Here is an 18,135-nt window from a genome sequence, read left to right as displayed (position 1 = left end):
TTTATTTCTGTTGTCTGTTATATGGAAAAATTACAAATAAAATAATGGAGAAAAAAAACAACCTACTTCTTTACTTCTCACAGCACCACGTGTCATTAATAACAGGGACTCGGCGCTGACAACAATCCCGTTTATTTGTGTCCACTAGATGTCGTATGTGACACACACAAAGAACCAAGACATGACTGGGACTGTTCACATCCCTGCAGTTAAGTCTCCCGGAGTCCCCTAAAGAGATTCACTGTTGCAGGCTATTGTGACCTGTGTCATATTGAACACATTTTACCATTACTCTGAGATTTTATATGTGTATTTAAATGTTTCTTGTTGAATGCAGACAGTGCAGATGCTATAAGATCAGCCTCAATATATACTATTTTGGTGAGAAATAGTTTCTGTTTTCGTTTGTGGCCACCTAGATAACAAAGTAAAAACATTTAAGCTGCCCTTTTGACTGTGGAACACTTAAATTACACCTCAGATTATAACTCTGTTTTATCACAGAACTACAAGTTGACATGATTACAAAGAAATACAGACACCTTGTCAGTCAAAGTTACAATTTGTAAGATTTGTTTCACAAATGTGTGCGTTTATGAAGTCAGAAGTTCTATTATTTATTTATTTGGCTAATTTGAATTCATGATGTCAGAAAATCAAAGTTTTCTCTTGCAAATTACAGTTTGAGAAGTTTTTGAGAAGCATGTGTCACTATAAATATACAAAGGACAAAACTACTCATCTCTTGTTTTGAGTGACGAGTAGTTGTAATTAATTAAAATTAAACACGTGTTTTAATTACACGTGTTTACTGTTAGTAGACTGCTGTAATAAATAACTGAGAAGTTTCGAGAAGTTTTCAAAGTAAAAAAAAATAAATCAATATTTATTTTTATTAGTTCATATTAGCCAACTCGGCTTGTTTTGAGAGCTTAGTTTTAAATTAGATTAGATTAGAGTAACGAAACTATTGCCTGCCTTCTCACATAATAGTGCAGCGAGTTTACAGAGTTTGAAACTCCTGCTGAGTTTTACATAATAAAGCCTCCCAAACAGGGTTCTCCAAAAAACTAGAAACGGCTCTGCATCCTCCATAAAAATGGGATGAAAAATATTTTGCATAGAAAATGTTATGTTTCATGATGAGTTTAGTTAAAAATAGGTCCGTCTTATAATAGTTTCTGTTTGCTGAGTCGCGACTGAAAGCGTCCTCAGATGAAATGTGCATCCAATGAGCGCCTCTGGGGATTGTTACCCTACCCCTCCTCCAGCAATGGAGAGATTGTGTTTCCATATACTAGCTATGACCAGCATGCATAAAGTCCTCAGACGGCAGCAGTCCATCCGACACTCACACATGGAGGATGGAAATGGGTCATGACCGGGAGGAGTTTTCTCTGAGTGGACTTGCGCGACCTGCATTGTTGTAGAGCTGCGCGCTTTGGATCATGCTCTTCACGTTGATCTGCGGCTTTCACTGCTTCTCCTGATCTTGCAGATTCAACACCACTCAATTCATTCTCTGCTGAATGCAAACATCGTCATGTTCATCAGAACTGCGCTTCTCCTTTCCTCTGCCGCCTCACTACTCTTCACGTTTGTCAGCTGCATGGAAAGTGAGATCTGCTTTCCGACCGTGTCGGACAACAATGACAGGAGGTGGCAGGAGTTTGACAACGACGTGGACGTCCTCGATGTGGAGCGTGTCATAAAGATACGAGCTTTCCAGCAGGAATTGGTGATCGATTTACATCCAGATTCTAGTTTCATCGCACCTTCCGACTCTTACCAGGACGCGCTGCCATGGCTGTCCAGCGCGGACGTGCAGGGCGCAGACCTGCGCCGGTGTTTCTACTCCGGCCATGTGAACGCAGACCGCCACTCTTACGCTGCTTTAAGCCTCTGCAAAGGGTTACAGGGTGCATTTGGATTCCAAGGATGGGAATACTTCATCAGCCCGGCGCGCAACGACACCGCGGGCGCAGAGGACGCGCACATCCTCCGGCGCAGAAGCAGCGACAACCTGAAGCAGAGGTCAGCCTCCCGGTGCGCGGTGCACAGCGAGCTGAGCCCTCAGGTGGCGCAGTCCCTGGTGAAATACAAGCAGCTGATGGACTTCAACAATGAAACCGAAACGATGCTGAAGAGGATGGGGAGAGCCAAGCGCTTCGCCTCCGTCCCCAGATACGTGGAGACGCTGGTGGTGGCGGACGAGTCCATGGCTGCGTTCCACGGAGACGGTCTCAAACACTACCTGCTCACGCTGATGTCGGTGGCCGCCAAGCTGTACAAGCACCCGAGCATCCTCAACTCGATCAGCATCACCATTGTCAAGATCGTGATTTTATCAGAGGAGGACAAGGGACCCAAAGTGTCCGGGAACGCAGCCATGACGCTGCGGAACTTTTGCACCTGGCAGAAAAAGATGAATAAAAACAACGACAAGCATCCAGATTACTGGGACACAGCTATTCTTTTCACCAGACAGGTAAAATATCAGAGTTGAAGGGGGTTGAATGGGATGGTTATGGCACAGACGCACGGGGGGCGCACGGGAATGCGTAAAAGCGCGAGGGGTCTTGTTTGAAAACAGATTTATCACTTAATAAGCAACTAAATGAACACAGATTTCATATGGTAGGCTTGGCCTTAAAAAGTCCCCTGCTTCTTTGCTCTGAAACACGCCCTCTACCCCTGGTGAATTCAATCTCAGTGCACCAACAGCTTCAGATTTGAGGCTGGTGTTTGACCACAAAAGAAATGTCCTTAGCCGAGCAGAGCATTAATATTGATCGTCCTTCGTGGACCCTGGGGGAGTTGTTTTACAGTCTTGGAACACACCTCAGATTTTTTTTTCTCTACACTCCCAAATATTTGATGAGAGACAGAGGTTACAGATGAAGTCATTGCTCACATTTATTTGTCAGTTTGATGAATCGTGTTCACTTTGACTTATGGAGTTGACAAAAAGCAGACATGGTGAGTGAGGAAAAGCTCCGTCCAGGCATTGTTTCAGCTGCAGATGTAAGGGGGCTTTCTCAGAGCATCTGTCACAGAAACCTGGGGGTGGAAAAGAGCCAACTGTAACATAATAAAGTCCAAGAATGACTTCAGGCCGGTGCTGTTAACATGACATGCCCTCCTCGAGGGGTTTTACCTACAGCTTTACCAGATATAATGAGGGCCACTGCCCTATTGGGGATGTACTTGTCGGAAACGTCTAGTTTCTCTCAGCCACTCCCGTCCTCTTCCAGCTGTGGGTTTTCCAGCCCTACCCACCTCCCTGCCTGCTCCTTGTTAAACTGGCCCCTGAAGGGAGGACTGGAAGGGCTGAGGGTAATAGTGATGAGGTCTTACATGTACCTCAGAGTCACATCCCTCATGTTTCTGCCCCATCTACTTGCTGCGAGTCTGAAACAAGCCCCTCCAGCGGGGGCACATCTGCACATCTGCAGCCAGCCTGCACACTTTCTACTTTACAACATATTAGTCACTCTGACTTACATTTCCTGTAGAGCTTATTCCTTCAGCTGTATGAGTTCTGCAGGCTCGGCTCCTGCTTCCTGTTTACAGCAAGAAAGCTAAAAGGTAGTCAGCATTTAAAGGAAAGTGCTCCAACGACAACATCTCGAGTGTTGGTGGGTTCTGGGCTGCACATGCTCAGCTGATGTTGTAAACTCTGCAGCCAGTTCAGCTGACCCCATTAAACTGCCTATTGGACCTGCCTACAGTGAGTCACATGGATTTAATTTGCTATATAAAGCAGAAACGCTGGCGTCAGGGGATTCTGTCACTGTTTCAGTTAACGTACGAGTGGGTGACCTCATCGGCTTTAATCAGAGGTTTCACAAACTGTAACAAGCACAGAGAAGGATGCTTTCACAAGAGAGGGTAAAAAAAAAAAAAACAAAGAAACATTTTCGTCAGCGGCTCTGACCAAGCTGCCCGGAAAAACTGATTCCTGCTGCTGGAATTTCTTATGTAAATCACGTGAGACACAGAGACACAGAGACAAGAGACACAGAAAGATCATTAATGGTAAATAGCGTCACAGTGTACCGGTACAAAGGAGCACTATACAACAGACAAAACCCCACTCAGGGGAACGAACGTGAGGGAATCACCAAAGCAGAGACGACACCACGTTAAACTGTAATATGTGCGAAGCTTAAACAGCTGAGACAAATGCTTAATGTTTTACTCACGGTATAATAAAACAACTTAATGTAAAGCTGTTTGTTTTTGTTAATTAAAAACGGATGTCTTTTATTTTCCTCCCAGAATAAAACTAAAACATTTGACGTTTCAGCTTCATGCATCAAATGAGATGTTTGCATCTCTGCATTCAGCAAAGGTGAAAAGTTCAGACAAAGGCTCATCTCCTGTGGGTTTACAGCAAGTTTAATCTGGGTTTTTCGTTCTTATTGTTTGCCATAGTTTTCAGTTGGCAATAAAGCCTCTACTATTGTACTGTAGGCTGTTTATCAGGCCGCAGAGTAATTTCCTAGGTTTTATGAAGACCAACTTGGTGTTGTCCAGAGGCAAATGTGGTTGTGTTTAAATCCTACATAAAGCCTGATTGCTGTGAAAGGAATGTCGGATGATTACTCAGTTCATTAAGCTGCAAGAGCCGCCAAAACGATAGATCCAGCTATGAATCGGGACGTTTTTCCCTTTTGGAGAGAGGATGTGGCTGTACCTCGTCTCACAACCTGTTGGCCTTCAGTCTGGATGTCATAAACCCGTCTGTGTCACTTTGGATATTAGAAAACAGAGAGAAATTCCTTTATTTCACTACTTTTTTATCTTTTCAGCAAAAACACAGTCCTACAGGACTCGGAGGCGTAGCGACCTTTCTCAGCACAGGAAACTATTGTCTTCAACTTGCAGGAAGGCAAAACTAAAAAAGATGGATGACTAATGTGGGAAGTAGGTCAAAGCAAAGAATAAACCCCCTGAGATTGTTGTTTCTGTTCCCCTGTTCATCATTCAATTTCTTTTTCCACCCTCAAACATTCACATCTCATCTACGCACATGGGCACATCTGGACTGCATTTGCACCGGCCAGCAATTGTACTTTTGGTGCTTTATACTTGTATGATCTGTCGCAGAGGTCGAGGTCTTCACTTGGCACCGATTTTTTTTAAAGTAGCAGTCGGTGCAGCAGAGGATTGTGGGTGTTGTGTGAGACCGAACCGGCCCGGCCGGCGTGATCCATGTTCTTGGAATGTGGAGCGCTGAAGCGCCGTTTCGGGACCGTGGAGATGGGTAGCTCTTTGTGGCATTTACTGCTGAAGTCGTTCTGTGATTACGGGGTTCAGGTCCAGATGGATACCGGCTACGACAGGGTTTGAAAACCCTGCGGTGGTAAAATAGGTCATCTGGAAAATGTGCCCTGGCATGGAAACGTTGAAGTCGGGGACAGTCACTTCACCTCATAGCAGAAGGTGTGCTCCAAACAACGCTGCCCACTAGGAGGGTTAAAGGCCGGGCATTGGAGGGCGGTGCTGGTGCTACTGGATTTCCCCCCCGCCTCCACAAGACAAATCTAAACCCAATGAGAAAAAAAGAAAAAGAAAGCTTGGAGGATAATTTAATAATGTTACTTTCCTTGCTCGTCTTGGTCTAATAACGTTACACTCAGACGAGTTAATTGCCTGGGTCTGTCAACATAAGCCAGACGGGGCAAGAGTCACTGTTGCAGACAGTTTCAAACCAATTCCAGCCTGGGAGTGAAAACAGGGCCCAGATAAAGCTCAGCCTGCTGTGGGTGACTAAAGTTTTCAGTTTTTGAAAGTTAGTCTCTGATAACGTTTCATGGCAGATGATTGATCGGTTTGACACGTTTTGGGTAACACTTGCCCCAAGAACAGCTCCACAAAAAGTTGATTTCTTTTTCAGCTCTGTATTTTAATGGATGGATGGATGGATGAATGGATGGATGGATGGATGGATGAATGGATGGATGGGTGGATGGATGGATGGATGGATTGATAGTGGATAAATTACTTCAAGCAAATATTTTGCTAAGCCCAACGCCCTCATTGATGGTGTCCAGGCGTTCGGATCAGCCCTGCCCTTTTGTAGGGCCCAAATACATCAGAACAGATTTGCAAATCAGCTCAGAATCCATCATGCTAGACTTTAATGGTGCAAGAGGACTTTTTCAGAAGATTATCACGCTTACATGTTTGGCAAATATCGAGGCAAGTGGGAATTTGTTGTGAAGGGCCTGGCCTCTCCAAAATCCAATAACCAGGCCGTCTTCTTGAGTGTAGTCATCTGGACAACTGTGCAGATATTTATTTTGGAAGCAAATGCACATCAGATCCCATTAAAGAGCCAAGCATCATGCTTTCTTCCAGCTTTCTGAAATGTGAGCTGAAGCATTAGAGGGGAAATAATATTCATAATAACTCTGTTGGATTCTAGCACCAATAATGTCTCTACTTAAATATTAAACGCAAGTACTTGCTTACAAGTATTCTCGCTCAGCTTAAAAGCTAAGATGTCAAAGTTGTTTATATCTGGTGTCTATAAGCCACTAAATCATCAGTTTTTTGTGTTGAGTCATTTTGTTTCCAGTGCTCTGATGCCGTGTTGTACATGTGTTTTCTCTCCCAGGACCTATGTGGCGCCTCCACCTGTGACACTCTCGGCATGGCGGATGTTGGCACCATGTGCGACCCCAAGAGGAGCTGCTCCGTGATCGAAGACGACGGCTTACCTTCGGCATTCACCACCGCTCATGAGCTTGGTATGTCCATTCATGACTCTCCTCCGGTCGTGATTGAACACGATCAAAGATAACAACGTTTTCATACCGACACATCCACTCTCTCTCCACAGGACACGTGTTCAACATGCCTCACGACAACGTTAAGGCCTGTGAGGACGTGTTCGGGAAGCTGCAGGACAATCACATGATGTCTCCTACGCTCATCCAGATCAACCGCACCAGCCCCTGGTCGCCCTGCAGCGCCGCCATCATCACTGAATTTCTGGACAGCGGCCATGGTGAGTTTCCCCACTGCTAACAACTTCAAGAACAAATTCAGACACACACAGTGAACAAACACTAACAGAAGACACACTCACCTGTCGCTTTATTAGTAGCACAACTGGCAATTGACCCTTTCTCAGCCTTCTGATTGGTCCCTGACTGACCAATCAGAAAAATCCTCCTCCGTCGCTACATCCGGGTCAGAATATCTCTCTCCTTCAAATCAATGGGAAATGTGTAGTATTTACTTGCCTTGTATCAACATTTAAATCACTTTTTAACCTTTGTATTAGTAAAAGGAACACTTGTAGTGTTGTGAGGGTGCAGCATATTTTTATCCCCAGACTGCCAGAAATCCGATCCGTACTTCCAAAACAAAGTCGGCTCGGCAGCAGCTACAACCCATAGCTACAACCTTGAAAGCGTTTTATTTATTTATCGTAAAATGGTTAAGCGGTGTGTTTGGGGCACTTGTAAAAGAGACACCCGCTACACAGACAGAATCACAGAAATATATTGAATTCCAAAACCAACGGTAAATTACGAAACATGTCTGCTTTGGATGAAGCTATGTGGACGACCTTCCACCGTGCTGTCAGCTAAAATAATCAAAGTCTGGTTTTTGCCGAACACCTCAGTTTTTTAAACTCACTACACGGTACGTAAACTGTTCCTTTTTATTTATATCCAGTTGCTGTCGATTTTCTTTGGTCCATAATTAGAAATAAAGTGATGTAAAACCCAGTTTTTACAGTGGAAATGGACGGGAGAGATGACAGTTTTGTCCGACCTAGCAACGGGGGCATTCCTCTGACTTCTTGGCCTTTTTCATTTAAAATTAGACTTGTTTCAACCAGTCAGAGGCTTTTAAAGACTTTATATGCTTTTTAATAAAATGACACTTGAGTTTTCATGTCTAGACTTTGATCTAATCAATCGCCATTCAATTAGGTTGATATTGTAGAGATAAACTCCATAGAAAAGGACCCTGAAAGTGAAAGCTGGGGAGGAGGCGGGGTTTTAAGAGCAGCAGCACGCTTGGCGGGCGAGATACCAGTACGTCTTGCCCGTGAGACAACCCGATGAGTGAGACAGGGAAATTGAAATAAACCATGCAGAGGGGTGAAAGCAAGCGTGAAACGCTGCTCGAGATGCCGACCTGAACCAGCTCCCCCCTGTCTCACCGCATTTTCAGGTTCTTCAGGTTTGCACCATATTTCCTTTTTGGGTTAGCATTCCTGATTAACTACAACACTTTTTAAAAGAAATGCATGCAAAAGAATGGATGAACACCAGCACAAGTATGTGCTCTGACTCTGACGTCATGCAAACCTCCTATATTACAATGTTCCAAGGAGCAACAACCAAGGGAAAATTCATTCATTTGGGAGCAGATTCTTTCTTTTTTCTTTTTTTTTTGCCAAACAGGCCAGACCGCAGGACTTGGCCTTAGAGCGATGCTGAATTTTTAACTGCACCCACATCTGCTCCAAATTACAGGGCCTGTTCTTGGGAGAGTTACCACAGTGGTTTGGATGGGAGGTGTATCTGCCCAGTGTTTCCCATGCAGGTTTACTTCAAATACGTCCATGTTGGACAGATAGTACGAGACTCCACCAACACCGACTCCAGGGACACACCAAAGAAAAACATCTTTTGACTTGACATCAGATGGTTTTTTTCTAGCGTTACAGCCGGGTTTTCCTGCACGTCTGCCATAAATCCAGCAACGGAGAGGAAGAAAGAAAAAAACACGTTGCCACATGTTTGAGGCAATTTTCACCTAGTGCCGTTTCCAGAGTCATTTGTCACTTGCTCATCTGTCTGCACACAAACAGACACGCCGCCAGTTATTGTGTTGCCTGATTGCTCTTTGGAGACGGGATAGGAAGGAAGAGGCGAGGCTCAGTTTACTCAGCGCAGAGTGACTTGTATACGTATCAGAGCGCTATCAGCTAATCGAGCGTGTCTCTTCTGCCAAATTTGCGGTCGAATGGGAGGAAACAAATTTGCCACCAGCTGTTCCTCTTTCGTTCACTGCTTTATGATGTGTTGAGAATTCACCGCAACACAAATGCCATAATAAACAGTTCGGAGTCAGAGACCCTGCTTTTCCCCCTCCAGTGTATATTACTCCATTTGAGCATGAGGATTTCCCATAAAGGTGAGTGGTCTGTGTTATGAGGAAAACCAGAAATTCTTTCCGTGAACACTTTCTGTTCCAGTGATCTTGAACTTGGGAGCATCTATTGTTATTTTTAGCCTTTTCCATAAGGGTTTTTTTTTTTTCCCGTGTGCCATTCACATTTAATGACGTCCGTGCCTTTGATCTTTGCTCGTTGTCTTCATGCCGTCTCCAGCTCAGATCGAATCCTTCAGCTACACTCATGTAAGACATCCCCTGCACGTTGTGCAACAACGCTGGGCTTGAGAAGGAATTTCAGGATGGATCGGGGTGGGGAAATCTTTGTGAGCGGGGTCCTCGTGCGTGTTTATGTGTATCTGTCTGTGTGGGATTTATGGCATTAGCTCTAAAGCAGCTTCCACTTCAAAGACAATGATAAATGGCTGTCTACACACCCAACCACATTCACACTGAACGTGTGGGCAGACGGGATCGGAGCATTTAATGACAAGGATAAGAAAGATTTGATATCTTTTGTGGTTCATGTACTTTAGTAAGTTTTAGTACAAATGCATGAGGAAATGTGAGAACCTTCTGGATCTGCATCTCACTGCAGGCGTTGGGGCTTGACATTGGACTTATTGAATTTGGTAACTGACTGAACTTCTCGAATTACAAGAAACCTCCATCAAATGTTTCCTGTAGCCGCATACTTCTATGACAGGAATCTCACTTGGCCATCCTAGAAAATAGTTCTTCCTTCCAGCGACCAAACTATGCTGACACAGTATTAGTATGAGTAACGGTTCATCCAGCCTCTGTTAACCCCGTGGGTCACTGACATTTCCTGTAAAAGTTTGGATTTATGGTTCTTTTGACGTTAACAAATACTTATACACCGAATGAGCGTATTAGGCACACATCATGGTACTCCCTCTTCCATGCCTTATTGTGTTTATGGTCAAAATGTAGCTTTGTTATCTCTCTTCTTTCATCTTCTTTTATTTTTTCATCATGTAATCGTGATTTTAGGAAGCTGTAGAAATGTCTCAAAGTGTTTTTGGCGATCACTGCAGGAGGCCATTTCCTAGTAAAGATTTTCACCTTCATAAACACCTTCAGTTATCACAGTTTGTAGACATTTGTAGATCTTAAGTGAACTCAAGGTCTTTGACAATTATTTCAAGAGTAGTGTGAGATATTAAACAATGTGCCAAATAAAGAAGTACAAGCATTTGTGTGATATTAGTTACTAGACTTTGATCAACATGAGTCTGTTTTTTATGAGTAATTAAAGCAGCATCTATACAGTCATTAATATTACTGTGTTCTAACTAAAGTTGCTTTTGTCAACGAAAAGTATGACTAAATATCGTCGTCAACAAACCTTTATCACCTGAGGAAAACAAGACGAGATGCAATGAAAATGATAGTCATGTGACGATAATTAAATATATAATGCAATATCGTAGACAAATAAAAACGAGACTAAAATGTAGATTACAAAATATGTTGTGACGTCACATCCTCAATCCCAGTCGCTGCAGCGGGGAATCAGATCCAGAAGATGCAGCTGCAGCTGATGCCGTTAACGCAGAGCTCTAGGTTCACGTCAATTAAAAACAAAGTTACATAGAGAAATGCGGGGATCTGCTCTGGGGCTGGAGAAGAAGAAGAGACAGTCTTTGGATACACTTTCCTACATAGACGTGGAAAAGAAAACAGAATGTGACGTTGAAAAAGAAAAAGATAAAAATAAATATTTTGTAAACTCAAATTAGAGTCTTCTGTATCTGTAATGAATGTATTCTTGAGTCTATAAGGTAACAATAATATAATAATAAGATAACCTTGTTTGAATTGTACAATCTTTGACTAAAATGGTCCTGCACAATTCTGACTAAAATAAGACTAAAATGCTCAGACTTTTAGTCGACTGAAACTTGACACGACTAAAAAGAGTATGAATGTGACTAAAACTAATAAAAACTAAAATGATAGCTTGACCCAAAGACCAGACTAAAACTAAAATTGAAACAGGCTGACAAAAACAACACTAGTTCTAACTCTTGTTCTTGTAACTGTAAATCGATGTAAGCTCTCCTGGGGAGGAGCAGTCAAAAAACCAGATCCTCTGATGTTACTTCTGAGAATCACTTACTGAGTCTCCGTCTTTCAGGGGAGTGTCTGCTTGACCAGCCTCAGAAGCAGCTTGTCCTTCCCGACCTCATGCCCGGAACATCGTATGACCTGGACCGTCAGTGTGAACTGGCCTTCGGAGAAGGCTCCAAGCCCTGTCCCCTAATGCAGTCTCCATGCAGTCGCTTGTGGTGCACGGGGAAGTCCAGCGGCCACTTGGTGTGCATGACTCGGCACTTCCCCTGGGCGGACGGCACCCGCTGCGGTAACGGGCATATGTGCGACAGGGGGGTGTGCAATGACAAGCTGGTCCAAAACGTGAAGGTAAGAGTCACACAAGGTACAACTTACAGTGGGGCAAAAAAGTATTTACTCAGCCACCACTTGTGCAAGTTCTCCCACCTAAAAAGATAAGAGAGGCCTGTAATTTACATTACAGGTAGATCTCAACTATGAGAGACAAAATGAAAAAAAAAATCCAGAAAATCACATTGTCTGATTTTTAAAGAATGTATTTGCAAATTATAGTGGAAAATAAGTATTTGGTCAATAAGATAAGATAAGATAAGATAAGATAAGATAAGATAAGATAAGATAAGATAAGAAGCTTTATTATCATTGTACAGTATACAACAACATTTCGTTCGGCAGCATCCTCCAGGGACAGCAGCTACATTCACAGTCAGAATCCCAAACAGCAAAAAATAAAGTGCAATGAAATTAAGTATTTACATAAGGACTGGTGTTATGAGTCCTGTAGCAGTAGCAATAACAAAGGTTAATCTCAATACTTCGTTATATACCCTTTGTTGGCAATAACAGAGGTCAAACATTTTCACACATTGTTTCTGGTATTTTGGTCCGTTCCTCCATGCAGATCTCCTCTAGAGCAGTGATGGTTTGGGGATGTCGCTGGGCAACACAGACGTTCAACTCCCTCCAAAGATTTTCTATGGGGTTGAGATGTGGAGACTGGCTAGGCCACTCCAAGACCTTGAAATGTTTCTTACGGAGCCACTCCTTCGTTACCCGGGCGATGTGTTTGGGATCATTGTCTTGCTGAAAGACCCAGCCACGTTTAATTTTCAATGCCCTGCTGATGGAAGGTTTTCACTCAAAATCTCACCATACATGGCCCCATTCATTCTTTCCCTTACACGGATCAGTCGTCCTGGTCCCTTTGCAGAAAAACATCCCCAAAGCATGATGTTTCCACTCCCATGCTTCACAGTAGGTTTGGTGTTCTTTGGATGCAACTCAGCTTTCTTTCTCCTCCAAACACGACAAGTTGTGTTTCTACCAAAAAGTTCTATTTTGGTTTCATCTGAACATATAACACTCTCCCAATCCTATTCTGCATCATCCAAATGTTCTCTAGCAAATTTCAGACGGGCCTGGAGATGTACTGGCTTGAGCAGGGGGACACGTCTGGCTCTGCAGGATCTGAGTCCCTGGTGGGGTAGTGTGTTACTGATGGTACCTTTGTTACTTTGGTCCCAGCTCTCTGCAGGTCAGTCACTAGGTCCCCCGTGTGGTTCTGGGATCTTTACTCACCGTTCTGGTGATCATTTTTACCCCACCGGGTGAGATCTTGCGTGGAGCCCCAGATCCAGGGAGATTATCAGTGTCTTGTATATCTTCCATTTTCTAATAATTGCTCCCACAGTTGATTTCTTCACACCAAACTGTTTACCTATTGCAGATTCAGTCTTCCCAGCCTGGTGCAGGACAACAAATTTGTTTCACACGTCCTTTGACAGCTCTTTGCTCTTGGCCATAGTGGAGTTTGGAGTGTGACTGTTTGAGGTTGTGGACAGGTGTCTTTTATACTGATAACCAGTTAAAACAGGTGCCATTAATACAGGTAACGAGTGGAAGACAGAGGAGCCTCTTAAAGAAGAAGTTACAGGTCTGTGAAAGCTTGTAGGTGACCAAATACTTATTTTACCGAGGAATTTACCAATTAATACATAAACATTCCTGAGATGTGATTTCCTGGATTCTTTCCCCCCATTCTGTCGCTCATAGTTGAAGTGTACCTATGATGAAAATTACAGGTATATCTCATCTTTCTAAGTCGGAAAACTTGCACGATTGGTGGCTGACTAAATAATTTTTTGCCCCATTGTATATCATCAAATACTTGTTGTCAAGTATTTGACACTGACATGTTTATCCTCCTATGTCCAGGTGGATGGCCGCTGGGGTAAGTGGGGTCCATTCGGATCCTGTTCACGCACATGTGGAGGCGGCGTCCAGCTGTCCAAAAGGGAGTGTGACAACCCAGTCCCATCAAATGGGGGTAAATACTGTGTAGGGGTTCGGGTCAAGTATCGCTCCTGCAACTTGGGCCGCTGCCCTGAGACAGGTAGGACTTGCTCAAGACGGGTAACCTTGACACCTCTCTCCTACAGTTCGCCCAGCTCTTACCTGCTGCACCTTCCTCCTCTTTCAGCAGGTAAGACCTTCAGGGAGGAGCAGTGTGAGACGTCTGGCCGCAACTTCAACAGCAATCTCATCACACACTCGGTGGTGTGGGTGCCCAAGTACTCGGGCGTGTCGCCCGACGACAGGTGCAAACTCATCTGCAGGGCCAACGGCACCGGCTACTTCTACGTCCTGGCCCCCAAGGTACACATACGTTAAATACGTTCTATAACACTTGCTCTTGAAATAATATTTGTTGATCAAATATCTGAAAGAAAGGAACATTACCTTTTCAAATAATATAAATTCCAGACAGAACAATGGAAATGTTCATGTTTTTCTCTCTAATGTGTAAAACAAACCAAACCAGGAAGAAAAAAACAATACAAAATTCAAGCTGCAAGCAGCGATGAACGGGCAATGAACACACGTTACGGTTCGGGCGAAGAAACGGACGAAAAAATGGCATAAATTGTGTAATAAAAATAAAAACGAGAAAAATAAAAATTCCTACATATACAATAGGGCCTTTGCACTGTCAGTGCTCGGGCCCTAATAACAGTGGACTTGTTGAAATGTTAAACCCCTACAGTACTTTATGTTCACTTTTCTTTTTCCACTGCACTGCTTCACTAAAACTTATGACCAATACACATTTTCCACAATTAAAGGACCAAAATATTATTTTCTACCTTTCTTTTCTCCCCATTGTACCAAGCTTGTACCTAACCGTGACTTTTGTGTACCGTTAAACTCCAATGTATGCCAAGGTACATTGCGCTCCCCAAAGATTTTTACCACCAGCTGCCACTGGTTTTTATAATAACAGCTGATATGTCCGATCGAGGTCAAAGTCTGGCCAGTGGACGCTACTTCTAGCTGAAGCAGACTTAAGGAAGGGAGGGAGGAGGTTTTATCTTAGTCTGATAGTGGGCTGTGAGTTGAGCTTGGGCAGCTTTCACACCTACTCCGTCCCAGCGACGGAGGAGGACGAGATAAGAGCCGTTACAGGACATCACACGGCAGCTGGATGTTTTAACCCATCGGAACTTTGAGGGGAACATTGATTGATTTTTATTCACCACTAAGCCTTAAAACATGAACAGTCTTCAACCATGTATGGGGATTTATTGGACACGATTCCTGGCAACAGGGAGGATGTTTACAGAGTGTAACGTATTGTACATCATCCTCATAGTTTCCACTCAGAATAGCCCACTTATTGCATATCTTTCTGAGGTTTCTAATCTGGTACTTGTGATGTCGAGGCGACATTAACCTTGCCGGGTGTGTTGCAGGTCGTTGACGGGACTCCGTGCTCGCCAGATTCCACGGGAGTGTGTGTCCAAGGAAAGTGCATCAAGGCTGGCTGCGACCGTAAAATCGGCTCGTCCAGCAAGTTTGATAAGTGTGGAATCTGCGGCGGTGACAACAAAGGCTGCAAGAAGGTGTCGGGGCTCTTCACGAAGCCGCTGTGAGTGAAACCAGAATCCTCCCTCACGTATAACGTGTCATGATTATAAGCTGTCATTGACTGTCACATTCCTCGGCCTGCAGGCATGGCTACAACTTTGTTGTCACGCTGCCGGTGGGTTCAGCCAACGTAGACGTCCGCCAGCGAGGCTACAAGGGAATGAAGAGTGACGACAACTATCTGGCGGTGAAGAACGGCGAAGGCCTTTACCTGCTCAACGGGAATTACATCGTGTCGGCCGGAGAGAGAGACATCCTGGTCAAGGACAGTCTGCTGCGCTACAGCGGGACGTCCGGCCTCTCGGAGACCCTGCAGGTGGTGAAGCCGCTGGGAGAAACTCTGACCGTGGAGGTGTTGTGTGCCGGCAAGATGACGCCGCCGCGCATCCGCTACTCCTTCTACCTCCCCCGTCAGACCAAGGAGGACAAATCCCTGAAGAAGGAGGAGCGTGCAAACTCTCACAACAGCGTCCTGGCCGAGGACGGTGGCAGCCGCAAGGAGGCCGACACCCTGAAGGCCGACTACGACTCCGCCGGGGGGAAATGGACGTCCACCGGGTGGGACGGCTGCTCGGCGAGCTGCGGCCAGGGCTTCCAGAGGAGGCTGGTCCAGTGTCTGAGGGCGGACGGGAAGCCCGGCTTCGACTGCGACTCCTCGCAGAGGCCGTCGGCCATCAGGGCCTGTGGAGAGCCGTGTGCAGAGTGGGAACTCGGGCAGTGGTCGCCCTGCTCTCGGACCTGTGGGAAGGGCTTCAAGAGACGGCCGCTGCTCTGCAAAAGCCAAACCGGGACTCTCCTCACCAGGGACCGCTGCACCGGCACGCGAAAACCGCAGGAGCTGGACTTCTGTAACCTCAGACCTTGTTAGGGATGAAACCTACAAACGACTCCTTTTTTATTTTTGAGTTTTAACGTTTGAGATAGAACTGAACTGACTCCACCTGCGGTTATTACGCTGTGTCTGTCACGTGGAGATGTTTCCACTGGCATCAGCTTAAAGGACATTTCTGTGAAGAAAGACAAGAAGCTGGAAGACGTTTTTCACTGCCATCAGTGTGCCTTTGAAAGACACGGCCGAGGTGTAAATCCGACAGGAAATAGTGAGTCAAGTGAAATGTAAATCTCTCGTTCTGTTAACTGACACAGAAAAGTCCCATTTGTTAGCAATCAACGGCCTCTGCCATGTGGTCCTGCAACCCATTTGATGTCATAATAGTTTAACGGCGCAGGCTTCGGAGATTTAGCTCAAAAGACTCCAACAAAATGACTCCCGTCATTTTTCAAATTGCAGATGTATCAAGACCGACGTACATAAATATCCACTAATTTTTCTTTGCTGGTGCGTTAAATTAGTTCTGAAAAGGGACATCTCATGATACACGGGGGTGCACGAATGCTGCTGCTGTATCAGTTTCCTAATACCAGTATACTTGAACAAGGCTGATGGTTAGCAGCTGTGGCGAGTTAAGACTCAGAGCTTTGACAGCAGCGATCGCTGCATCATTTTAAACACGCTTTCTACTCCTGAAACAAACAACGACACATTCAGCATTTCACCTCTAAGAGTCGTGTCACCTCGGAGAAGCGCATTTTGAGTTTTAGTGGGTCGTACGCAGCCTCTCACGAGACGTATCGGTTCGGTCTGACGCCATGCAAACTGATATACGCGCGATGTGGGTTCAGCCTTCACCTCCTGAGCTCAACATGTTTCACTGCTGCCTTCGCTTGACCTCAGCCGCCTGTTGAGGTCAAACGAAGTTCATCTTCACAGTCTTCAGCCAGTCTTGAAGTCTGTTACGTCAAACCTGTCTGGCACAGTTACTGCAGATAATTTATTATCAATGAAACAATAAAGCGCGGGGGGAATGCATCGTCTCGGACCTCCTTATTCACGGCCCCACAGCCTGAAACACGCTGTTCCTCCAGCATTCTTGAAGAAACCCTGTAATCCATTATGTACTTCATCGTTTTTTTTTTTTTTTTAAGAGGCCACGTTGACCAGTCCAGCGCCTGACTGGAGGATGATTCCTGCCAGAGTTGGAGTATTATTTTAGTTTGTTTTTCTCTGTTTTTTTCTTGTCAGCTTTTGCACTTTGTACAGCAAAAGAAATCCTTGACCCACGCGAGCTGGGCTGTATACTATGTATACATTTATTCAGCTCTGTGCAGAAACATGTATATACTTTTCAAGTCTTATTTTTACACAGACATTTGTAAACTGTCTTTGACTTCTCTGTATTTATTCCAAAATAAAGCAACTACTTAACAGCTGTGAGTGTGTGTTGCTCTGTAATGATGGGATGCCGTGAAGGCAGGACATAGCAACCTTCGCTGTTCAGGGTTTCTGATTCATATCTGTTGTAGGTTATTATTGTATAAACATTGCAAATGATGGTGTTATTCTGTTGTTAAATCTTTTTGGTCACACACAAGACCGTCGAGGGCAGTACAGAACCAAACCCCCTTATAATAAAACCTACTTGACCAGGTCCAGTCTTCTTTTAAGATATATATCAGTATATAAGTTGTGCCAGTAAAAGTAAAGGGAGTAAGAGAAGGAAGACGTGGAGGGTGAAGTGAGCAGTGGTACTTGGAGCTGTGACCATTTAGGAGCTGACTTTGTTGCGGATTGTCGCTCCTAAAACCCCTGCGAGCTGGCAGAACAGGAAGTCCTCCTGCCCAATCAGGTGGCCTCTCTGAGGGCAGATCTCCAAACCTGGCAACCCGGACTCTCTTGTGGTGAAGATGATGCAAATCTTGGGACATTTTTAAATGGTCAGTTTTATAAATATTGACATTCTCATATCAGCATCACGCAGTACTTTTACATGCATGAACAGAAAGTCGAATTGTTGCCTTGATGCAACCGATATCGAAGCTTTAAAAGCTGTGTATACGCCTTAGCCAGGCTGTAGTCCAACCGAACTGAATCTCTTGAGCTTGAGCTTTTAGCCAGATAATGCATCC

The 18,135-nt window shown here is 44.6% G+C and overlaps 1 protein-coding gene across 2 annotated transcripts; it reads left to right on the top strand.

Annotated features, from left to right (window-relative positions):
* Nucleotides 1–1,326: 1,326 nt before the first annotated feature.
* Nucleotides 1,327–17,436, top strand: LOC133459698 (A disintegrin and metalloproteinase with thrombospondin motifs 15-like). Of its 2 annotated transcripts, none has more exons than XM_061739893.1 (8): nt 1,327–2,488; nt 6,626–6,758; nt 6,851–7,018; nt 11,309–11,592; nt 13,459–13,636; nt 13,727–13,899; nt 14,994–15,169; nt 15,253–17,436. In XM_061739893.1, exons 1-8 carry the CDS (start codon nt 1,544–1,546, stop codon nt 16,034–16,036), a joined length of 2,841 nt encoding a protein of 946 aa, XP_061595877.1. In that variant the 5' UTR covers nt 1,327–1,543; the 3' UTR covers nt 16,037–17,436. The 2 variants fall into 2 exon arrangements, with proteins under 2 accessions (XP_061595877.1, XP_061595876.1); XM_061739892.1 differs by having other exon boundaries at nt 1,328–2,488; nt 13,724–13,899.
* Nucleotides 17,437–18,135: the final 699 nt, after the last annotated feature.

This window comes from Cololabis saira, chromosome 14 (assembly GCF_033807715.1).
Source record: "Cololabis saira isolate AMF1-May2022 chromosome 14, fColSai1.1, whole genome shotgun sequence".
Classification (NCBI taxonomy): Eukaryota; Metazoa; Chordata; class Actinopteri; order Beloniformes; family Belonidae; genus Cololabis; species Cololabis saira.
This window is presented reverse-complemented; position numbering and strand designations above follow the sequence as displayed.